The sequence below is a fragment of the Xylocopa sonorina genome, chromosome 2 (genome assembly GCF_050948175.1).
Source record: "Xylocopa sonorina isolate GNS202 chromosome 2, iyXylSono1_principal, whole genome shotgun sequence".
Taxonomy (NCBI): Eukaryota; Metazoa; Arthropoda; class Insecta; order Hymenoptera; family Apidae; genus Xylocopa; species Xylocopa sonorina.
Genome location: NC_135194.1, coordinates 10,992,886 through 11,019,332, shown reverse-complemented (window position 1 = coordinate 11,019,332; position 26,447 = coordinate 10,992,886). Strand labels below are relative to the sequence as shown.

Here is a 26,447-nt window from a genome sequence, read left to right as displayed (position 1 = left end):
CACACGGAACGGAAGGCTCGCGTGTGCGATACAAGATCGTACGACGAATCGACGGACAGGGACACACACCGTGGATACACGGACCGTGTACACACAACGGTCCGATAGAGAGCGCTGCCGAGTGGAGCGAGAGAGAGGGATTGCTCGGAGTGAATAAGGGAGACGGACAAAGGGGGAGGAAGCAAGACCGACGTTGGCCCCAACAGCCTCTCACTAGACAGTATTACTTTCAACCGTTTAGCGGGGCCAATGCTACCCGGCGCGGAGTAGTCAGTCAGCCGAGCAGTCAGAGTCAGCCGTCCGCGAATACCGAGAGGACGCTCTCTCTTGGTTCACGAGTATCGTCGTCCAAGACTATCCACGCGACGATTTCTCAAATGTTTTCATCATTGCCCTCGAAGCGTTTGCTACTGCTGCTGCTGCTGCTCCTGTCGCCGCTGTTGTCGACGTCGTTATCATCGTTATCAATGCCATCATCGATCCTACTAACAGTTTGTCATCGTGCTGTACGTCCGTGACAGACTGCTGAGGCGCGCGAGTAGCATACAACCGGTGGATATAAATAAGAAAGTTTTTCTGCAAGTGTGTGAGAGAAAGAGAGAACGAACGAGAGAACTTTGTACGTTGGAGAGGAGAGGGGAAAAAAGCGGAGAAACAAGGGAAAAGTACATAGTTTTTGTGTCCCGTATTCGTTTGACGTTCGTCTTGTCGGCGATCGAAATCGGTGTGTCGTCGAGAACTACTTCGAGAGACGTTTCTGTTCGATAAAGTTGTTGCCGCCGCTGCTGCAAGGACACAACACCGGTGTCGGCCACGAGCAGAGGAGTTTTACCCTCTCTCACGGCGCATCCGAGTTGCACGCGCGTGCAACACTCTCTGGTGGGTTCCGCACGTTCAGCCTGAGCCGTGGAGCGCGTTCTTGCTTGTTTTGTCGTTGTTATGACGAGGTGATGAATAGACGAAAGCGTTGCAGTGTTGAGCAGCGTGGTGACCGTGCTCGTCGTCGTGACGGACGATGACGATAAACGTAGACAGTTTCCGTGAACGCGGGGAAGTGTGCTCGTTGATGTGATTTAGTGTTTTCCTTATAATATTCCATTTACCACGAGAAGGATTGGATTATACCGTGAACAAGGTGTATCGTCCGAGGATAATGCGCTTCTGTGTCATCCTTTAGGTAAGTGTGAGTGCATTGTTCCACTGCTACGGGTATATACCGCATTCTTGCAAGTGGTCGTCGATTCCCAGGATAGCCTCTAAAATTCCTCGCGACGAGTGTTAAGTAACGATTAAAAATTATAGTGAACAAAGTAGACGATGCCTTCGTACATTCGTTTATTCTTCTGTGAAATTCAACTCCGATACGTGGTTAAATGATTATTGTGGCGTTTCGTCGGTTACGATGTAGTGTAGTAACGATTAGAAATCGATCGTTTCGACCGCTCGAAGAAATATGTTCGCGCGCGAAATATTTGAAATACGAAATTCGTCCGAATTCGATACTCGAGGCAAAGAATCGAGAACGGAGTGGTTCACGATCTCTCGACTCGCCACTTGCTCGTTATTACGTTGCAGTAGTAGATATTCTAACCGGTAAGGCGCTTTCACAACGGGTGATTGTTCTAAAGATGTGTCACTCTGTCTTACTCGTTTCTCGAGCTGATCCCGGTTAACCATGAGAGAAAGAGTAAGCGGACGGCAAGAGGGAAAGAGAGGGGGAGAAAAAAAGGAAAGAGATAGAGAGGTCTCGTATAGACGGAGACAAGAAGCGAGGCAGAAAGTCACGTCCACTATAATCTTCGATTGGCTAGAGGGTCGTAACGCGTTATACTCAGCGTATTAACACCTTTATGTGTAGCAACTATGCACGACGCGGAACGATGCGCTACCGAATAAGCCATAAAAGCCAGTAAATGCACTTTACTGTTCTGCAACCAATGCGATTATCTATCCTTGCGATACTCGAATCCGTTATGCGTTACAACTCCCCGGCAGAAAGTAACATATTCTCGAAGACCGCGTTACGCCAAGTCCGAGTACCGCGATACTTATTACCGAGCCGTGCATTCTCGAGCGACCCGTGCGTTTTTATCGACAAGCGACGAATTATTAACAGAATCTACGACAAAGAGGCAGCAGTACGTGCAATCCAGCGTACAACTTTAATAATTCATTACAGAAAAAAAAAAACTTGAGACCATTTGACCGTTACACGTTGAATATCGATGCACGATCGCGAATATTTGTTATAGTCTGAATAGCGACCGAAGAGAATAAAGTAAATGTTATCGGTTGATCGCGTGACTCGAGGGTAAGCGAACGATTTAAAGTCGAGCAAACGGACAGGCTTTCCCTCTCTCTCTCTTTCTCCCTCTGTCTCGATCACTCGGTATCTCGTATACCATGACGACAATCGGTATGACATTGTCACTGATGTTATTATCAGTCGACGTAAAAAAAAGGGGGGGAAAAAAAGAGAGAAACGAAAAAAAGCAGGAAGAAGAGGTTGGCAGCGAGGCGAGAAAGAGATTCGTCAAGTTCCTTTAATCGAACAAGGAGACGAGTTACTCCGTATGCCATGTATAACACCGTGTATAGTAGATGCCATCTTTCTGGTCTACGCTGAGATAATCTTGGCAATATTAAACGCGCAATAGGCTCCGCTATGCCCGGGGTATCTAATCGTTTATCGCCAACAGTCATACGCCAAGTCACAGTATTATCACTGCTATAGTTTGCCGAAACTGGACCCTCGTTTGTATCGTAGCAGCGTATAATACAATCGGCAAAAGGTGTATTAACTCTCCTCCCAATAACCAGTCACTTCAGCGAACCTAAAAACTATGTCAGAATCCCTTGACATTTATGTGCCGTTGCTTCGTGGCTGCAGCCTTGTGGCGCCCCGCTTTACTGCCAGCGTTATTAGTCTGTTTTTCGCTTGATTGTTTCGAAATACGTTCAGCTTTCTTTCATATTATTTTCCTCGTTCATATCAAAATAACATTTTTTATGCCAGCAGCTCACTGTTCGCCGGTGAACAATCTAGACCGTTGTATCATCAGTCACGTCGTTTTTACGAGTGGTACCAATCGCATACTGCAGTCGTATACTGTAGCGTCTACCGATGTACTTCTTTCGGTTCAGTTTTCTTTTTTTTTTTTTTTTTTTTTACTTATAAACAATTCTATAATTGAATGCATTGCCTCGATAGCTGGCATTGCTTCGCATACACCTCCGATCCGGTGTCCAGCGCTACTTCTACGAACGTTGAGCTTTCACCTAACGCCATAGAGACAGAACCACTGTTACAAGCGCGCACGAAGAGGAAGCAAGAGGGGGGTACTTGTCGAATGTATTGCTCGGTGCACGAGTACGCGTACGTACATCGAACACATGCGATCTCTGGCCATATGCAGAGGCGCGGTTGCTCGTTGTTTTATCGCTCTCTCTCAATCTCCGTCTTTCTCTCTTTCTCGCGTTATTGCGTCTTCGCAGCGCGAGCACAAGAAGTCGGTTCCGTTGAAAGCCTTCTAATCTCGATACAGGCCCCGTTGCGGTGGCACAATATCAGAAATAGGTTTGTTAAAATAAGCGTACACTCGATGGCGCATACCGTGCTTCCCAGGGACGTATTACAGCGGGGGGAAATCGCCCGTGGATCTCTGGTGGGGATTCAGCAGGGAGATCCATGTTCCGTGCTGCACACACTTTGCCCTTATCCACAAATAAATGAGGTCGACTTGTCGATTCATACTTCGCGCGCGAGCCTGCGATTCCTCGAGCGGCGCGCGCCACTAGCCATTTCTTCCTTCTCCCCCTCTCTCTCTCTCTCTCTCTCTCTCTCTCCCTCTGTCAATTTTATTGCCACTATCGAATTTTTCCTCAACGTTATTTAACCAGAAGATTTTACATACCCAAGAGTGCCGTAGTTTCTCGACATGTGCACGGCCATGAAAATTTTATGAAAGTTTCTCGTGACTTTCGTACAAAGGCGTTGTCACGCATAGCGTACAAGTAGATCCCGGGAAGATTACAGCCGTTTCGATAAATGGGGGTCGCCGCTACTTACCAAATTGGCAAATATCAGCGAGTCAGGAATATATCGTCATCTTTGATTGCGCACTCTTCTTGCGGAGCGAGGGTACACTTATTTGTCAAGGACGACGGACAGACGCCTCGGAATTGACGGTGAATTATGTCAGAGGAGCAGTACATTATAAATTCACCTTGGCGCGTTCGCACGTAGAAAATTGTGGACGAATATCGTAATTTTCGTACCTGGGAATCACGATCTTCGATATTTCACTTTCCCGGTGTGATATTTTTAAAACAAGAATACCCTATAGGAGAGAAGAATTTCATTGCCACGTCCAGACGTTTCGTTCGTACACGAATTTCGAAATTGATACGGTCAGACGGCTCGCAGGACGCTCGAGAACCTTCATTGAAATCACCAACGCAAACAAGGAAAACTTTCGTGGACGAACGAGAGTCTATCCTTCGAAGACGGCCGCGCGTACGTATAGCTTGCGCAAACGATTGATTTACACGCGACGGAATCCGCTCGGTTGGATTATGAAACGGTTTGTTTTGCCGGTACGAGGCGGTCGCTCGTAACGCTGGCGGACCGGCGACAATGGTGCAGCCTTCGAACATTATATCCCCGCACGCGCGCTCAAGGTGAGGCGTAATTAAATTTTCATAATTGTCCGTTGCATAATGAGGTCTTGGGACGAGCGCTCGTGCGCGTGTCTCATCTGACGCGTATGGTGGCGGTGTCAATCGAAGCGGGGAGGAAATGGTGAACAAAATTCGAATCGACCGCGCTATAATACTTGTGCTCCGATCGTGGCGGACGAAACACTTCCAGGAATCATTTATCGCTGCCACGGATCTGCTTTTATCCAACTGATTACATACATTTTGCTTCGAAACGCTGTACAGCGTTTAAAACAAACGGAGGATAACCTTCCACTCGATCTCCATTTTTTTTAGTTAAGGGTCTCGCTCAACGTTTCGACTTGATTTCACTTTGAACAAACAAATCGTCCGTCGTATCCATCTTGCGTTTGGTTCTTGTCAGCGGCGCACATTCTGGCAGTGCGCGGTATCTAATTGTTTGCGGATAACTTATTTTTGTTCGCAGCGCATATTTTGAACATAGCGATTAAGGTGATAAAGATGGGCGACTAATTATAACCGAAGCAGCGCAATGACACGTTTCATTTCCTTTCAAGAATTGTTCGTCGCGTATGGAGACGCAACGATCCACTGCGCATGCGTGTGCAGACGACGCTGAAAGCGCCAGCCGCCTAATTTCGTTCTCTGTACATACTTATGTCAAACGCCAGGCAAGAACGTCAATATTCTTGCTCTATGTATAGACAACGCATTAACTTACTTGCTTTGGGCAGTCTCGAGGCGAACTTCATTGTTACAATGATTGTAAAGTCGCTTATTTGACATTATATGTTAAGAATCGAGTCTAACGATACTTTCAAACGAGCACTACATGGTCTAAACAACCTATAAGTTCGTAGGTGTTAGATAATTTACAGAAAAGCGTATGTAACATTCTGTTGTACTTAATTCCAACGAAATAAACTATCTATAAAATGGCTAAATGATCAACTCCTTCGCATGTATGAGATGCGTCTATTAGTCAGAAGCAATCGCGTGCAGCATGTCAGCAAGTTGGCGTTCCACCTTATCCACAAAAGCAAGAAACTACGTATCCTGCCGTCATTCGTATCGTAGATATTAATCGTTGTTCCTGCGAGTCGGTACATAAAAGATCGTCGTTTGAAACACGATTACCAGGAGAAATATAATTCACACCAGTCTCTTCATGGTACGACACCAGTGCTAACCGTGAGCACTTCGTGTATCGAATTTCCATCGAGGAGATTAAACGTTACATACTAACGTAACGCGCTTTCTGATTTATTACGTTGTTTAGAAGCGTTTTAGCCGTTGAAAGGAAAGAAAAAAATAACCGTGTCACTGAAAGCGGCGAAAAGTATTGGATAGAACGAAAGGGAGAGAGGGAAGATATATCAGTTAATAAAATAACTACAACTGCAAACGGGGTGCGTTGATTGGCCGGAAGCGACTGCGCGTGGCAAGGCCGCGGCTTGCCTTATTCCGGAAGACACGCTGATATCAGCTGCCGCAATTTTAAGTTGCTCGTTAAATTCTTTTTCGCTATCAGTTATCATTGACAGTCACACGTGTTAATCATTTTTTTTTGCCACGCGCATGTGCACGGCTCGCTATTTAAAATACACGCGGCAGTACGCGAAGATTAAAATTGGTAACGTATACTTCAGAATGGTATTGCTGTTGCATTTAAAAATACGTGCACCTTTTGTTAATATTGAAACCGAACGGAAGGTTAAAAAGCGCAAAACGTTCTCATCGTACCATCGTAAGCATAGCCAAGGTGTTGCTTGTCAATTTTAAATACTAGATCAAGAGATAGCGCTATAATTAGAGTTGGGGTATTTATAGGTTCCTAGTGTCTTAGAATTCCTTGCTGGTTAGCTTGGTGGCTGGTATCTTTATTTAACGCGTCGTATTAATTATTTTCCTTGTACGCGCGTGGTAGATATTATTATTATACAGCTTTTATCTGAAAGAAAGCTTGAAGAAAGCGATGGACTTTGCAATTTAGAATAATTAATGCAAAGAGCAGGTGGATATACGTATTTCGTGATATATATTTAAACAGCCGTTTCGGCGCACGTGCGAACACGCCCGCGATTATTTGAAATTAACGAGCGTCTCCTCGCTCTAAATGAAGTATTTGACGCGCGATTGTAAGATTCTACCCAAGGATGCGATCATTGCTTCAAACGCTATGAATATTAGATAACGCTATCTAGTAAGTAAATAATATTAAAAAAACATACATACCTATTATAGCTATTTACTACAGTAAGATTTTTTATCTGTAAAACGCTTTTGATCGTAATCAGAATAGAAATCTTGCTTGTTGTTCGCATATTAATAGATGCACTTTGATTGAAATAAAAAAAAATTCTTACGATCCACTTCTTTAAAAGCCATGGCTGAAATCCTCCTTGGGCGTTTCCGTGAAAAATATTTTCTAGACGGTCTCCGTCATCAATGCCTTCCAGTTTAACCCTGACATACATCAAGTTACCAGGCACTGGTATAAACTATATCACAGTTTTCCACAGGAATCATGTTCATTCGTTTCGCCTCAGTCGGCGGTGAAACGCTCGATGTTATTTTGGTTCTTCGAGTTAACTTATAGGCGCCGTGTATATTCTCTTCACTTCCTTGTTTCCAAGCCCCTGTATATACATATATGCATATATATATATATATGTATATACAACTATATGCGTGTCAAACTATAAATGGCCTCTGAAGAAAGTATGTCTTTCCACTTCGTACATACATTACTGTTTGAAACAATTGTCTCGATTTCTCCGGTAATAAGGTGATTTCCAACCTTTCTAATTTCTAAATACTTCCTAGTTCAAGCCCTTACGCTTCAAGCGAACGAATGGTTCGTCGTTATTTCTTGATAACCCTTCGCTGCTCCATATCCATGCTAGTATAAAACGATTTCCAATTTAATATCGATTGTTTTCCATCGAAGCCACGAGCTTCTTCGAAACGTTGCGAGGTCCTTTTTAATCCATGAACAGAGTAAGCAGTAAATTCCAATTAGAGGCAGACCGTCACCTCACGATTATTGCCACTTCGTGGCGATTTTTACACGGAACCACCAGTTCTTTCGTTGGTTCTAAAAACCACGTACGAACTCCGCTGTGTGTATCGTAGTTTCGCGTGGGAGAAAGAAAGAAAGAGAGAGCGGTGACAACGGACTGTTGTCGCCTGGCGTTCCCTTTATCTCATCGTGCAGGATATATTGCTGTAACACGCTGCACCGGATCGGGCGATATTTATGTAACGGTCAAAGGGGTTAAGTGTTCTGGGAAAGTTTCCAGAGCAACGATTGGCCGGCGGCTTCCGTGATTTCGTCATCCGCCAATCAACGCCCCGAAACAACTTTCTCCGAATCCTGACAGAGGACGGGCCTTCCTCCGCGTGGCTGCGCCCGCGCGCGCCTCTGCTCGCAGAAATGCATCCTCCCGGAGGATTTATTGCACGTCAAAAACGGCGTGACGTAAGGCGTGTAACAATTCGCCGATACAAAGACCGATTTCGACATTGAACGCGGCCGTGGTGTACGCGTGTAACACCGTAAATGGTGTGTCGCGCGCTTGGTATGCAAAAGTTGGCAACACTTTTTCAGGGAGTTCCATTTGAAATTCGATGCGCGGGAGCGTTTCTTTTCACCGAGTTCGAACTTTCGCGACTCGGTCGGGTTCGCAGTGGCGAACGGCAGCTCGAAACGATAATAGGCGCGATTGAGCAAACTTTGGCCATTCGTCGGCGCATTAATTTCATGGACGAATGAAACAGAAAGATGCGAGCGACAACGTGCGCGTTGAAAGCGATATTTCGACCTTTGACCACGGAAGGTTAACGCGATCAATTTTGGAATTGTCTAATTGAATAATTCGATGTGGAACCGAAGGGGAAACGGTGTTTGATAGATCAAATTTATCCTGACGCGCTTGAGGGCGTCCGTCTCATTTTTATGTCACGGGCAATCGAATTCTACGAGCACGCGTACACCTCCGTTCTTTTTTATTTTCATTTCAATGAATATTTTGTCTCAATTTGAGTTCATATACGTAGTAGAACAAAAGATGAATATTTAAGCTGCGGATATTACGCCATTGCTGAATCACTGATAAATTACTTCCGTCGTATTGCAAGATATTCGGAAACACGCGTGACGTAACTCTTTACAGGAAAGTAAGCCCTCGTAAGGTTCAAATTTAACAAAACATAAGCGATCAATTTTTATGGATGTAGTTTCCATATATATCCTTCTTTTGTCCTTCTTCGAGAAGAAATGAAAATTTCACTGATCTCTCTGACAATTTATGAAAGATCGTAACGAAACTATACCTTTTTGTTCTAATTCCGATGATTTTCAAACGGTCGATACTCGAAGCGATTACGAATTCAATTAATACTTATTACAACGCAACGTATTCCTCCCACACCTTAGTTGACACAGAGATAACGCATGTTAAGCGGTTTCCACGACGTTACGTAGATCACGTCCAAAATCTGTTGGCGTATCAACAAAGGTTTCATAATCATCCGATGGGTTGCAATACTAAAAAGCTGCCCCTTTAATAATACCCCTGATAAATAATCAATTCGATTTCTGCGACAAGTATCGCCACACTCTAATAGGCACAACCACGTTTTTAGTAGAACCACGAACGGTAACGTAATACCAATAACCGTGGTTTGTTACAAAACTCTTTTGCGACGCTTCCCATTTATGCGCCGTCATATATTATAGGCCGTAATTATTAAATCGTCGTGGTATTGTTCCAGAATTGGACTGTGATCCTTACATAATGACAATAGGAGGCATATCGTCCAGTTGCATAATCTTTTCCTGCGCCGTTGCGATCGTTCTGAATATTTTAACTAGGAACTTGTTCCATTACGAGCGCATTGAAGAAATGCGATAAGAGATCCGGAAATTTTTCGTAAATGACCAGAAAACAGTCTGGTACGTTCTCGAAATGGAACAAAAATCGATTGTTGAGTATTAACTCGAAGTGTTCGTTTCTGATCGAATATCTCGGCAGATAAGAAAAACGTTACAACTATCGTTCGATGTTTCGTTTAATTAGTCCGATCTTTATTTACGCGAGAGCTAACTTGAAGGAATGCACACGGTCGATAATTTCGCAGAGTAAAAGCAAGATTTCTCTTCTGCTTGCGTTTGCTCTTATTATCGACCGCCATTGTGGGCGACGACGAAGCATTCCTTTGTACGCGGCGCAACAGCTTTCTCGTGCCCGCGTCCAAACGGAAGGAAGTTATCCGTGGAAGTCCTCCGCGGTCGAATCTTTGGGTTTTCGGCTTCTTTGTAACCGGGGGCAGATGTTGTTTCCGTTTATACACGCGTATACGAACGACCCTTGTGCCGCGCACGTGTTTCCGATGATTGCGAACGTGTCGGAAGCGATCAAGCAAAGATGGCGGAAGGGAAGAGAATCCTTGACCCTTTTCAAACGAATTACAAGCCATTTCGGAATATATTAGGGGCCGGAAAGTAATGTCGCTTTCTTACATTAAATTCAAACGAATAAATTTTTCAATAATGTAATCACCCTCGTTATCAACATTTTGCCATCTAGTATGCAAATTTTCAATGCCAGACTGATAAAAATCAATTGGTTTTTGAGTAAAATATTTCGAGATAGCATCATCCAAATTCTCAAATTTTTTGCCATTAAGAATATGTAGCTATCAGAATAAATGGAAATCCGAGGGTGCGATATCGAGCGAGTATGGTGGGTGAGGCAGTACCTTCCACCCCAGTTCATTAATTTTTTCTAGGGTTTGTCTTGCACAGTGTAGTCTTGACAATCGCCGGATACATTTCGATTAAAGATTGATTCACTCGATCCAATTGTTCACAACAAAGGTCTGCGTTAACAGTTTATCCACATTTCAGCACTTCTTCTGTATGATGCTGTTGAGGCAATGCGTTGCATGTGATGAATCGGTTGGCTTTGTTTTCTTCGGACAGATTATTTTTTACTCTGCTTATTTTTACAATCTGCTGCAAATGTTCTTGGATGGTCGACCAAGGTTGGTTAAGGGTGTTTGACAGTTGCTCGATTGTCTAATGTTATTGGTCTTCCTGATCGAGAGGAGTCAGAGAGATCAAAATTACCGGATCTGAACTTGGAAAACCAACTTTGGCATTTACAAACTTTTAATGCACTTGGATAAACATCGCAAATGTTTTTGATCGCAACTGTTGCGTTACTACCCTTGCGAAACTTAAAAAGCAGACGATGTCGGATATGCTCTTCTGGTATTTGGCTGGACATTTCACCCCAATTTGCAAAAAACGTAACAAATAATATCTTTTTGGACAAAAAATGACCATTCTCGAATTATCAAAGGCTCGAAGCGATAGTTTACCAATGCAATGTTAATATCCAGCATTGAAACGACGATGCACAAGGCAAAGTCGAAATGCACAAGACCGATGGCTCAATTTAAAATCCAATATTGAGTATTGGCGTATATCTATCTGTTGCGTAATAAATGATCCTACGTATATAAATGAATGCTGATGGACTAATTTGTGTTGCAGGAGTATCAAGCGATACAAAAGAGCCTTAATAAAATCACCGATTACGCCAGATTGACTAACAATAATCACGCTTACCTCTACTCTACGGTCTTCTGATCAGATCCACTAGTACGTCACGAAAGCGTAGGGGCTGATTCAGAGGACTTCGTGGACAGCGTCGCTAATTATCGTTTCTTCTCACGTGTAGGAGCATTTCCGTTCGCGTTTATCGAAAGGAACGCGCTGCAATTAAAGGTCACACCGGCGATGCACCAACAGGATACACGATAGAAACTTTAAATTAATCATTCGAAGGCGAGGCGCGCAATTGTTGTCATCAAAACGAATGGTGAGCGCGGGGAAGCGCGCTGGCACGTGCTAGCGCGGCACTGGCTGTCGAGATCAACGTTGCTGCGAAAGCTGATCGAAGAAAGAAACCGTCGAGCTCTTCGCTTGGAGACGTTTAAAACACCTTCTGTCGTTCGACCTTTTCCCGAGGCATCGGGAAAAATCTGTTCGATCCAGGCTCGAAATGCCACGAGCGTTTGCTGCGAATGACAGAATCTTCTCATAGAGACGGCTTAGCAGATGAGAGAAATTCTTCTCGACCGGTCGAGCCCAATGGAAAACAACGCTCGCTCTAAGCTGATATTCTCGTTACACCGATATCGTGCCACTTGCGCACCTGTTATCGCGCCTACGATTTTCACTGAAATTTAGTACTCGTTTGATGTTAACAGATATTCACGAAATAGAATTTACTCGTAGAAACGAAAATGCTACCGCACTGCGATATGGTGGCATTTTGAAAGGAAAAACGCGACCGCGGTGGGAGTTACACCTTATCTCTTTTACATCATGATTTTAACGTTGTTTGAATAAGTCGTCACGCAATCGAAGGAATTTCATAAGATTTCCTTCTCGGTTGCATAATTAATTATGCAATGATCGTTTGACGTGCACGTCTTTTTATCGTCTGTGCAAAAAAATGTTCCTTGGAGAACAATTTGACGCGAGTGCAACGAGAACGCGTAATAGTCTCTAAAGAGGAGACACCAGCGGTTATTATTCATACCGCGGATACGATTCGAGTCGGTATTCCAGCAAGAAACATCGAGTGATCGATGCGCTGCTGATTTCGAATGCAATCTTTTTGTTCAGCCTAATAAACAAAGTTCGAATCGTCGGAAAAGGCTGGCGATTCACCTTTCCAACCATATCGGACGATCGAAACCGTCGTTCGATTAATTCCGCTTCTTTGGTTGCATTTGTAACGCGTCCTGATCATTCGCGCGGGTCCTCCGTTTTCTCACGGCTAATTTGAATTGAAATCGTTGAGAATGACCAACTGAAAATGAAAATACAATAAAGACGCGAGGTCTGATTAGGTAACAGGCACGTGTCGAGTCCGGCACGAAACTTCGATTCCCTCTTCGTTGCCTTGATTTTTATGTAACTTGCTTTGCTGGCTTGCGATACTTTCTATTGTCCAGTACGTAGTTCTCAATTTGACCGACACTGGAACATCAATATAGAAACTCCTATACACTAAGCTGCCGCGGATTCAGCGTTGTTTCGCTCCAATTCCCTCGAATTCGAAAGAAAAAAGAAACACCTTTCGAGAAAAGAAGAAATCCTTGGTTCGATTCTGGTCCCAGTCGTCCCTTTAAAACTTGGCAGTCGGAGGAGTCTCTCGGTCGCCTGAAAACAGACCAAAAATTCGATAAGCGCAGGTAGAGTTTAATGAGAAACGATCTTTACGAGCCTGGCCTGGTCAGGAATTTGTTGCCAGACAAAAAGCGAGGCTTTCCGCGAAAATGCTTTTGTCTTCGCGATCGGTACCGAAAATAACGATACACGATGCAACAGACGGGATCAAAGCCCCTTCTGGTCCCTCCTTTCTCTTTCCCCGACTCCTCTCCGCGTACGACTTCTCTCCCGGGAGAGGAAAGAAGGAGAAAAAAAAAAGGAGGAATTCCTCCCACGATTCTCCCGGCAAGTCGACCTCGGACATACGCGCTCTTGTTTACGTGTCGCAGGCTCGACGTCTGAACGTTCTCGAGACTCTCGAATCCTCGTTCCCATCCTCCTTCTCTCCGCTTGTCCTGATTTTAGTCAAGTGTTGCGATCGGCATCCGGCGTGTTCGTTTTTTCTCCTCCTTACTCTCGAGCGCCTATTCGTAGTTTCTTTGTCACCCGCCTTACACCGAGCGCGTACTGGAAACGGAGAGCTCTACGCCTTGCGCATCGGCAGCGGTAAAACGAACTCGTACAAAATCAACCAGCTTCGCTTGTAGCGCGCTTATTGTCAATTATTTTAATGCGTTTGTTTTGTCACGACTGATACGATCTATTCAATTAAGCTCGCGTTCTGCCCCTCATAATTAAACTTTGAGGCTCTTTTCAGTACGATGCGAGCGCTCGCAAGCTGTTCAGTTTTATCATGGCGTTTCCTGAATGCAATATGATTCTGAACAAATACTTCTTAGACTCTTGTCTCTGGTAATTCAGATTGTAAAATGAAATTTTCTCTCTCATTTTTCGCGTTAATCAGATCTTTTGCAAGAGTTCTTGATATCTGAAAAACGACTTGAAAGTTTGCATTCGCGTTCTCTTAATTGTATGTGCCTCCCATTAATAATTATGCGACAGTTAGTCGACATTTTCAATGCGATTGGGTAGCAGAAATGTTGCGCGGTTCACCTGAACGTCCTACTCTCTCAACCGCATGAGAAATACTGAATGCTGCGCAGACGGTCACAGAGTGCGCGCGTCACTTTGAAAGCGACCTAGAGATGCGTATTAACGCCGCGCTACTTGAGGTTTATGTCATATGTCTCTACGCGTTATTAACGGGTGAATCGCAATCTATGTTACTAATATTAGTCCTCCGTTTAATCGTTTCTGCGTCTTTAAACGTATCGTACGTGGGCGATTTTTATATTATACGAGTTGAATACAACTCAAAAAATTAAATTGCTTAAAGGGTACACCGATCGTGACGATTCTCGGTTGTACATCATGGGTGTATAAAATTTCTGACCTCCACTTTCGAATTCCAGTTAATGTGAATGATGTAACTGACGGTAAATCGAACGTTTCTTGGAAATGCAACGTATTGATTTTGTGGTTTCGTAACGCGGCACTATAGTTACTCGGTTTAATGAAATTAAAAAACGTGTTCTAGAAAATTAGTTAGGAACATAACTCGAACAGATGTAAGACGTATGAATACCTCGCGCGCATTCAGGTCTTCATAACGCGTAACATTCCTGCCAGTACGTCGATTACTTTACTCGCATCAGCGTGTAATTATAAATAAGAATTGTCGTGGACGTTGGCGATGATCGCGATTGAATCTGTTAAAGGCAAGGTTCGTATATGAGTTCACGATGTACCAAGCGAGGAGAACGCGGCTATTATACGTCGACGTCGACCGTGAGAGGCCCATTTTATCTCGTACAAGGATTCCACGGTCGATATTATTCGCCTCCACCTCGACACGTATCACCGACATTAGTCGCCTCCTCGGTTTCTGTAAATGGGGAAACAGCCTTTAGGCTAACTTCCATGAATACGTGAACGGTTTCGAAGCGATGATAATTTTGCTCAAGAACGGAGTACTTGGCAGAATCATTTTAATGCAAAAATCTGCTCCTTGTATCTTTAAAGGAGGGGATTGATCCATTTACTGATGCATTCGTTTGTGGCAAAAGTTACCTCTAAAGGAAAACGTGTACAAAAAAAACACCAGGGGGGTTGCCAAATATTTTCCTGGCAAGAAATTTCGAATTTCTCCCCAAGGGGTGTGCTAATAAACGGCGATTTAATGGATTTCGTATTCGGTTCCTCGGTAGGCGTCGCATTCGCACCCGTGTGGACTCGTTCTCGCTATTGCTGCGTCCTCTTCCAGGCACGCCATCGAACGAATCACCGACGGGTCTTTCTTCCTTTCTTTCTCTCACGCCAGTCGCGCAAGCTGTATGCAGGGGCTTTTGTTGCGTGCCGAGTGGGCTCTAGTTGACGAAATATTGACATCCGAGAATAGAAACCCGTTACGGGCTTTACAGAGGGACCTCACCCCGCCCCTGGTCGTCGTTCAGAGGGGAAGAGACCAGAAAAGGGGAGAAGGAATACACGATCAGGATAAGGGAGAACAGAGAGCGTCGAGAAGGGAAAAGGCATAAGTTCGATGGGGTCTCCCTCTCTTCGGGTTTCCGTCTTTCTCGCCTACCCTATCGCCGTCTCGCATTTTTATTCTTTCTCTCGCTTTTTCCAACGGAGTTGCATTCAGCACGAATTTAAAGGGGGTGGGACTCGGATGACGTCAACCTTCGAAATGCTCCCTGCACGCGCTATATCTGGACGTAAGTACGTTACGTATATGCATACATATGTACAGAGTGTCATGGAAATCTAACGTGAAACAATATAACGAGCGATGAATAAGGGAAAAAGAGGCGATAGAGGATCGTATTGTTGCACAGGGCAACTAGATTCGTTAATAGCTACTTGTTTATCGACGCGCGTAAGGATGCGATTCTTTAAACGAACTCTTTTTGGCTGTTGTACAGTATTGATTCTGGCACAGTGTTAATTATAATCGACTACGTGTACGCCATCTGTTTACACTGGTGTATTGAACCACGTTCAATAACAGAATGCTCTGCAACGCGTGGAAAGATTTCAGTTGTAACCGGCCAAGTGAGAGATGAATGGAATTTTTAGCTTGGAAACGGGACAGACGTCGTTATCATGACACTCTTAATTTACACGCATCACTTTTTACCCGTATATCATAAGACGTAACAAAATAAACGAAGAGAAGCTTAGCTTCCTCCACGTTTCTCTCCAAGTCCGAAGGAGGAACTCGTTTTTTGCACGACTACGCTTTTAAAATATTTGTACGAACGAAAATATATTTCGAACGAGATAATGCTCTTGTGACCCGATGTAATTGCTTCGTGTAGTATATTAAAAGACTTCCTCATAACGGTTTCAACAATGTCCTCCAGTGTGTCCGTTTATGAACACCCTATACACCAATACACGCGCGTAACCAATGTACATACGTGTTCCTCTCCCGTTGACGTATTGAATTCGACTGAGAGGCTATTATTCGAAATTTGTTTTTGTTCGATGCGCCATAATCGCGTCTCGAGGACACCGTGCACGGAGAGAAGGCTCTCTTTCGTTTTAGTGACGAGAGAAGGTGCCCCTCTGACTTTGAAAACCGCTAGGAGGGTCGAGCGAGCGTGAACAATATTATTTAGCAAATGATTAACGAGATCTTTATGACTTTTTTTTTATTTTAGTTCTAATCGTAGACGTTGACGTTTCCTTATGTCTGTCAATTGTGACGGTTTTATTCCACGACGCGGCGTTGACTGATAACACGAAGCCAATACAGGCAACTCTTTTTAAGTTACTAAATTCTGATGATTTAGTTTATCGGTAGTTTTATTAATAAATTTCGTTTTTAGAAGACACGTATAGTGTTTAGTTCGCATAGGGAATTTATTACCGTTTTTTTAATTTTCAGTCATCAAATGACTACGTTTTCTATATGTTAAAAGGTAAAATCGTTATCTTGCAAGACAGAGTAAAAAGCAAATGTCCATAAATTGGTATCTTATCAAATCGATCGATTGCTCGCTCTATAACTGACTCTATCGAGGTTAAATTCAAGGTCTGCAATAAATGAACGTAGCTTGCGCTACCGAAACATAGATTTTAATTGGAACGCAACAAACCTTTCATTTGCGCTAAAAATAACTTTCTATAATTAAACAATTGTTCAGCAAAACTTATCTTACAACCATTAGCCGATAATATAGGCATTAAGAAACAAAATTAAGAACCAAAGATAATATAAATAAATTAATAACGAAAGACACATAGTTATTTTAAATACGTTTGAAGAAATTTTACGCGAAAAGTTTTCAAATTCAACCGATGTTTATAAAAAGTACTTGCAGATGGCGCCACGTACACCGAGAAGCGCGCGAAAGGAATCTACCTGTTCAAATTTATCCGATCGAGAAGATTCGAAACTCGTTAAATAAGAAAATCAAACAACTCCACTTTCGCGTGGGTATTCTCTATTTCACAGAATTTCCAGAAACACTCGTAGAAGTCTAGTTACGCGTATGGTAACCCGATACGCCGCAGAGTACGCTACGATACACACGATGCACTCTTTCACGTAGATCCTCCGGGTTTCGGACATTACGGAGAACAATGGTCATCGTATACCCTTGTTCGTGACTTCTTTCACGTCTCTAAGTAATTTTCCCCCCCAAGTATTGTCCTTATTCCAAGTTAAATTTCCTTACATCGCGATCTACTAAACAGCCGTACAACTTCCTCGTCTTTACAGCGTAACTTGAAATCTCAGGCGCTTTCACTTTAGAAAATTACTTTTAATCTAATGACTTAGAATCCAACTAATGCTAAGCGATCTTGGAATACTTTGATGACTAATATCCTTATTCATCAAGTAATTCTACATTATTAGAGAAACACGATATTTAATAGACCAAAAGGAGAATTGAAAGGAAGCTTGTTGGTCCTCCACTCGAGTAGTGATGTTTCCGTTTGCAGAGAGGGTTGCTGGTTTCGCGGATGCCCCGTTGTTACGAGACTTTTCACGTCGGGGTTTCTATGTCGAACAAGTCCGAAAATGTGCTCGTCGTTCAAGGCGCGACTATTCCCCGGGACCACGATCGCGCCGGCAAAATCGGTGTTCGTAGCAGGAACGGTATTATAGGCGCAGAGAGCAGAGCAAAGCAGCAGCAGCAGCAGCGGCGGTGTGTGAATAGCGAGCACGTGCATTTCCCACAGAAAACCAATAGGGGCCTTGGCCAGCTGGGAATATGAACGGTGCGCGCAGGGTTCGGTCTGTCTTTCGATCTTTTGGGGTTACGCGCGCCTCGGAACGGGGACAGAGACGAGAGAACGAAGGCTACTCGAAAGAACGAACAATGTTCGGGGCCTGGAACGTATCGATAGAAGGGCACGACAATGCGTCCAACTTCCTTTCCTATATCTTAAATGTAATTCTGCGCCTGTAAAATGAGAGAAGGCCCCGGCGGAGCGGCCTCGCAGGTAAATCGATTTTTAGAGGTGACCTTAGAAGGCGTTAGAAAAATTAGGAGATTTTCTTTTCCCTCTCTCTTTCTCTCTTTTGTAGGTTTTCTATTCTTATTTGATGCTCAGGGTAATAGTAATTTGGTAATTTGAATTAAATTACTCTTTCGTGACTAGTATCCCTCCTGAGTAAGGCTTCAGCCAGTTTTTTCTTGTTACTACTGTTTTTCTTTGCTATACATCTTTCCACAGACATAGAAATTTTCAAACAATTAAGCGATAATCGATAATTACACAGAAAATTCTTACGTGAAAGTTATCGTAATCACGAAAGAGTTAATGTATGGAATCAGTAGTTCGAAATTAGCGTATATAGTATGCTTGGCGTTCAGTATTCTTCGTTCTTTCTTCGCTGTTTTGTTCCTTATTTTTCTAGCGACGATAAGTTTTACGATACTAGCTTAGGCGAGCAATGATAGCTCTGTTGAAGATTGCAACCCAGCTAGTGTACGCTAGCGTAAATTTTTGTATTTTTATTTTGTAATTGCTTAAAATGTCCGCAAAGTTTTCCAATCCCCACGAATTTTAATCGAACAGATTGACGTGTTAATGACGAATTAATATTAAAAATTGCCAATAACAAATGTGGCCTTACTAGTGGCCACGCGATGCGACTTCAATTGGCGACCTTCTCGAATAATTCAACGATCATGAATAACTGACATATATTATTCTACCGCGGGAAATAAAGAACGTTGCGATACAATCGATCAGTTGTAAGGCACAGTTCGAATACGAATCTGACCTAAAAAGGGAATATCTATGATAAGTTTACGGCGACGATTCGCTTGTAAACGTTTTCAGTTTTCGTTCAACAGATATTATTTCCCTACTGATCCTCCTTGATATATCATTTAAAAAATTTTCTCTTCTTTAGTATCGTCGATACCGCTATCTTACATAAGAGTGGCTCTTCGATAAATGCTTCCTTATTCAAAGGCAAATCGCTACATTTTTTGTTCCTATATACATATATTTTAATTAGAAGAGTAATTTTAAAAATGATAATCATTGATCTATACGCGTACGTTAAATAAAATTCTTGCTCTTTCTTTTTTCAGCCCTCCGGTTTTCGTTGAATCGCCTTGCGTCACGCGGTACACGCGTGGTTCGTGGTTTTCATCAGGACTAGCTTCAAGAACACCATCAACAACGGCGGCGATCGGCGTTGGGGTGCAGCCCGTGTTATCATCCGGCTATCATAGCACGGTGCCACCCCAGAACGGGGGTGGTGGTTCGACATTTAGTGCCGCGGCGATGGTGGCAGCTGCCACCGCTACGGCCACCGCCACTGCCAGCGTGGTGGCCATGCAGGACCGCCAAGACATCCCCTCGCAATTCAATCAGGTACAGTTTTTTTTCCATCTCTGTTTGCCCTTCTGGGAACCACAACTGGCTCTTATCTTCGATATAGATTGGTTTATTTTTAAGCTAGAATACGTTTTAGATACCGTCTATTTGTTTGATAATAGATGCAGAGCCAACATGGAATACCCCACCAAACGTACAACGCAGGGTACGCCCAAAGAGGACCAATGGCCGGAATGGGGCCAGTCGGGATGAGCAACTTCAATAGCATGGGCACCATGAGCCCGATGCACTCTATGAATTCCATGAATTCGATGAACAGTATGAATGGCATGAACTCGATGAATCCTATGTCGATGGGAGGTATGAACGGTATGAATGGTATGAGCGGGATGACGCCCATGAGCTCCATGAGTAATATGGGTAACATGAGCATGAACAATATGATGGGACCTAACAATATGCAGATGAACAAGATGAGCATGCAGGTACGTAAATTATCCAATTCATTTCGTCAAACCTTTTCTATAATATGCGAAATTCATAATAGGCTGTTCTCCGACAACTGAGACTAACACGAAGTTTATCTCGAAATTTTTCATCCGTCCGGAAAATCTCGAAACGCTCACGTTATCAATATTTTTAGGCTCAACCTCACCAAGGCTACCCGAGGAGATTAGCGCCTTACCCAAACCCCGCGATGCACATGGCGCAAAAAAGGCAACAGGGCCCGTACGCGGGACCGAACCCCGCCGCAATGCAGCCAGCCTTCAACGGCATGTCATCGTCGCAGTATCCGACCAATTATCCAGCGGCAGCGAGGCCGAACTTCCAACCTCAGTATCAGCCGATGCAGAGCATGAACCCGACCGCTGCCGGCTTTGGGCCTAACTCGATGATACGGACCAGTAACATGAGGCAAACGGCGCCCTCGTACAACACCGCCACGCAGGCGGCGAGCAACCAATATTACAGTACCAATGGTATACCTGTTAGCATGGGACCTACGACGGTTGGCAATCAATTCGTCAGTCATCAGCCGAACACAGGCTACGCCAGCGGCGCGTCCTCCTACGGTGCGGCTAGTGCTGCGACCAACCAGTACCAACAGGATGTCGCATCGATGAGAACGACGGGCGCAGGGAGTTTGAATTACCAGCACAGTCCTATACCCGGTAATCCAACCCCGCCGTTAACTCCAGCCACCAGCATGCCCCCTTACATTAGCCCGAATCCGGACATCAAGCCTAATTTCAATGAGATGAAGTCGCCGGTTAACATCCAAAGTAAGTTGTGGTTCGATTAAGCTTGTCGCTGATTCGAAAACATAGCTATAAAGTATACTAACCGTGTATTCCTTTCTTGTTCCGCACAGAGGACGACGAATTAAGATTAACATTCCCTGTGAGGGATGGCATCATTCTTCCACCCTTCCGCTTAGAACATAATTTGGCTGTAAGCAACCATGTATTCCAATTGAAGTCCACAGTGCATCAGACGTTGATGTGGCGGTCCGACTTGGAGCTGCAGCTCAAATGTTTCCACCATGAGGACAGGCAAATGAACACGAACTGGCCGGCGAGCGTACAGGTCTCCGTGAACGCCACCCCATTGGTTATCGATCGTGGTGAGAACAAAACGTCTCACAAGCCCTTATACCTGAAGGACGTTTGTCAACCTGGAAGAAATACGATACAAATTACTGTATCAGCGTGTTGTTGTGTACGTTCCCGTTAATATTTTCTAATAATCACGGAACGAATCATAATTAGTTCATTTTCACATTTTATTGTTTCATCCACAGTCCCATTTGTTCGTGCTACAATTAGTACACCGACCAAGCGTGAGAAGCGTACTTCATGGATTGTTACGTAAAAGACTACTCACAGCGGAACATTGTATTACTAAAATTAAACGGAATTTCAATAATACTATTTCAAATAACGGTATACAGTCAGAAAAAGATGTCGTAGAACAAACAGCACTTAAGGTAAGCAAATGATTGTTTCGCGTCTGTAAAGTGTTGGCACTCTGCACTTTTCGCAACATTTCCTCTAACTCTGCAATTTTTTAACTTACAGGTATCCTTAAAATGTCCTATTACTTTTAAACGTATTACACTGCCAGCTAGGGGACACGATTGTAAACACATTCAGTGTTTCGATTTGGAGTCATACCTGCAATTAAATTGTGAACGAGGATCCTGGAGGTGTCCTGTATGCACGTGAGTAACTTTCTAACAACATTTCATTCGACCATAAATTTCACTTTTCGAAAATCTTTCTCGATCGTTGAATAAATTTTTAATCACGAGTCGTTTACACAGGAAACCAGCACAATTGGAAGGTTTAGAAGTTGATCAATACATGTGGGGTATTTTGAACACACTGAACACTGCTGAAGTGGAGGAAGTTACGATAGATTCGATGGCAAATTGGAAGCCAGCAAAGAATATGACTGGCATTAAATCCGAGGAAGAAAGCGATTGCAAGAGAATGACAAAGGCAATGTCACCTGGTAGTATGAATATGCCTACCATGAATAATTGGGATATGAACCAGGCGATGAGCCCGTACATACCGCCTGACATGAGCAGCATCGTAAGCGGCTCTATGATGAATAATACAACAACTACGTACGCAAACAACAATATCAATCATCGGAATTCGTCAGGAGGATCTTTCGATATCAATTCTGGGACGAATGCGAATACCAATAATGATTACTCTAACGGAGCAGGTCCTCTCTCGCACTTAAACGAATCAGTGAATTCTTTAGATCCCCTTAACGCTATGGAGAAATCACTTAATGATCAGGTAAGTTCACAATTATCGAACTTTACAATCTCGATACTACTTTGTTTATTAATGATTGAGATGAGCGAAGCGAACCTATTTGCTGTTCAGCAGATTGCATATATCATGTAAGCGCACAAGATATTTCGGAAGTTTGCCTAGTTTTCTTTAGTGCTCAGCTCAATACAAATTGAATACAGACCGAGTAACTACAACCTAATGTAAATATCTTCATTTTTGTGTATTTAAAGATGCCTCATACACCGCATACACCTCATACTCCTCACACACCACACACACCAGGTGGTGGAAATAGTGGCCCACCAAGTGTTCCTCCTGCGTCTCAGGAATCCACTGGAAACCACAACTCATCTGGTAATACGAATACGAACATCAATAACGATACTGCAGACATACCATCGGATTTAAATTTTGACCCAGCTGCGGTGATAGACGGCGAGGGTACAGGTCAAGAAGCATTGAATGTGAGTAACAATTTACTTTCTCGTTTTTCTATTCCTTTTCAGGGTAAAAAATTCTTCTTAAACGGCAAAGTTTTTATCGATTATTAATAACAGAAGTCTAGCTAAGTTTTGCGCAAAATTGTATAAACGTGGATCATTTGTTCCTAACACAATAAATGTTGCAATCATCTAGATATATTCGTATGGTAATAATTTTTTGTTACGATATTATGTTACAGCTCTTGCCAGATAATGTTGTGGATCCGATGGAATTACTTTCATACCTAGATCCACCAGATCTGAATACTCCACCAAGTAGTGGAGCTAGCAGTGGTAATCCCTCGTCGAGCGACGACATACTAGCGCTATTCGAATAAAAAGAGAACGCGGTCAACTCGCGAGAGACAAATTAATCAAATTGCTTACCCTGACGTTAAAAAAAGAAAAAAAAAAATAATAATAAAAACGATATCGGCATAGGTTTGCTTGCTATGAATGTATTTCGAATCGGACGAAAATACTTGTAGCCAAGCGATTTCAAGGAACGTATTGGGGTTACTATTGGGTGCTTTCACCTAATTCAATGGTACAAAAAATCTTAGCTCTAATTACAATATTCCTATCGATGAAGTTAGGGCATATTATTAGATTTAATGACGATGACTTTTAATTAATAGGCTAATATAAAGCACACCACGGTGGTACTAGTGCTTGTTTGTAAAGATGTTATTGCACGGATTATGTTTTAGTCCTTTGATATTGGGAATTTTCATTTCCAATAAAAACGCGTTATATTATAACATTGTGCCGGGCATATGTTCCAGAACTGATCACCGCAAATATACCACAATTATATTAATTGTGTTAAAAAAAGCAAAAAAAAAAAGAGAAAAAAAAGAAAAAAACAATGGTAATCGAATTTTTTAATACCGAATGTAGAGTAATATTTTCCACAAGGGATTTTACATATAGATTAATATTACGGAAAATTGTTTGTTTGATATGATAAATGTGCAATACGATCAAGAAATTTGCACATACTTTATACACATATTGCCATTTATCAATTTTTTTTTTCATTCCGTAATAAGTTTTTACACAGACAATATCTGAAGAACATGCCGTAGGATAGCGTTACTAATATATTATGTTTGGTATAATTTTTCATTAATGAATATTGAAGAAAAATCGTATAGCACATTTATAAAATTTTATATTTGAAAATACAGCCTCATGACGCTAATATCAGCACGACATCGGGATGATTTTAGAGATCTATTCATATTAATAATACCAATGGCATTATAATATAAAACATTCTGAACGAATTTATGATTTTGGAATATTTGCTTGACAAAATGTGCTGTGCTACCGCTTCAAGGACTTCACCTTGAAGTTCTCCCTGCAATACGATCTTTACCTCAGAACCGGTCTACTCGCATTCAAGGCTATGATGGACCTACATCACAACAGAACTATGATTGTACAGTAAACTTTTGTAAATAAGTTTTAATCGAAAAAAAAAAAACAAAAATAGATAAGACGTTCATCTGTTGTGAATTGCCCTGCTTATTGATGGATATAGCGCATATAGTGTTCCTTTCCTTTAGATGATTAGTGACAACAGATGAAAAGAATCGAGGGCATATCGGGCTTCACACTGGATAACTACATTTATTACGATGTATCTCCTGAGCTTCTGATAAAAAATATGTAACGAGAGAGTTAAGTTACGTTTTATGAACTATGTTTTCTTTTTGTTGAGAAGGAAATGATTTTTTTTTTTGTTTACGGGCTACAAATTGTTCTCATCGTTATGTATTGAAGTAATATGTTTTTAAAAGGAATTCGAAGAGTGTATAATCTTTTTGCAGAGTAACAGAAACTTGTTATCTAAACGTATATGTTAAAGTACATATAATAAAATATTTTTTACAACATTTAACATGTTACAAAACTCCGAAGATACATCAAAACCGTTCATACGTATAGGGTTTATTTTCACATTTTAATGTAGATGATTTGTATGAATATCCGTTTTTGTAAAATGAGGATGTGATTTTAGTTTGTGTTAATTGAAAACGAAAATCTTAACAACCATATTAACCAACCGGATTATTCGTAACGAATGATAAACACAAACGATAATTGCCGTAAAAATCAAATAATTAAAGGGAATTAATTTTGATGTAGGATCAGTACGAGAAAATAAATTCTCTACAACTGGCTTGGCAGAAAATTTTCAAGATAGAAGAAATTGATTTTTTGTTTAACTAAAACCCAGATTTAGCGTTTACTTGTATTATATTACTGCCAGAGTGAAAACCGCCCCCATGGCCCCCAGCTTGCATAGTAGTTATTACATTTATATCTTTTGTGATTAAAAGAGAAGATATACTTATATAAAGTGATTCATTGTAGATTATACAAATTTTATATAAAAGTGTATTTATATTCCAGTGTGCAAACAATAGCGCACATTGACGGATTAGATGCGGTCAAGTTTCTATTCATATAACTATTATAACATTATTGAGAGATAGGATAATAATATTACTTATATTAAGCGAGATTATTGTATATTACCTGTATATATGATAAATAGATTAATAATATAAGAAAAGTGGCAGATACTTATTGGCCAGTTATAATAGTAAAATAATTATCTTAATTATTTCTCAGAACCAAAACATACAAGCGTTGTATGAGAATAACTTTAAATACTAGAGAATGTAATATGTAAATGGATTACAGGATAATAACAGTTCAAACAACTGTAACTGTTATTTCTAATAGAATTATTACTTACCTATTAAAGACATAATTATCGACAAAAAAAAAGTTTATTCAAATTGTAAGCTTTACTTAGGATTGCCAGAAAGTAGGCATATGCAACGTTGTTGCAGTTGTATATAGGCAATGTCTACCTATACCTACTTAATAATATCCTAAAATACACGATATACGGTCTTGGTTTATAAGTTGCAGAGATTTATAAACATCTGGTAAAATAGCGCAAATTTGTTAATCCTACCGTGAAACGTGTATAATAAAAATTACTAAGTACATACAAAAATTGTCAAGTAACACATAGGACTCAGTTTAGGGATAGATTTAAGATAAAGTTATAGAACATATATAAACGTTATTTAAAAACAGTTCAGTGGAAAAAGCAATACCATCATTGCTTACCAAAAATATTGTTTCAATGTAAAACTTGCAAGAATGTACATTTATATGAACTTTTCCATCATTTTTAATGCTGCACCGTTTTTTAAAATGGGTTCTATATGTTACAAGTCATCTTGTATGTGCACGTAAACTACTATGTTATCAATTATTTATATCTAAGGATAAAATGAAATGAAATATTTCACAATAAATTGTTTTGATTTAAACATGACAAATTTTACATAGAAGACATGATAAAATTAATTCTACAAATAGGTGCCATTATCGGCGAAAAACAGTTTTCTTTTTCTATTAATTCTAATGTTAATTTAATAGTCT

The 26,447-nt window shown here is 41.8% G+C and overlaps 1 protein-coding gene across 1 annotated transcript; it reads left to right on the top strand.

Moving 5' to 3' along the window:
* Positions 1-25,560, top strand: Tna (Zinc finger MIZ domain-containing protein tonalli). The gene is made up of 10 exons (XM_076910735.1): positions 1-1,177; positions 19,432-19,717; positions 19,843-20,166; positions 20,325-20,964; positions 21,054-21,400; positions 21,483-21,668; positions 21,760-21,902; positions 22,005-22,494; positions 22,725-22,958; positions 23,177-25,560. Exons 2-10 carry the CDS (start codon positions 19,628-19,630, stop codon positions 23,312-23,314), a joined length of 2,592 nt encoding a protein of 863 aa, XP_076766850.1. The 5' UTR covers positions 1-1,177; positions 19,432-19,627; the 3' UTR covers positions 23,315-25,560.
* Positions 25,561-26,447: the final 887 nt, after the last annotated feature.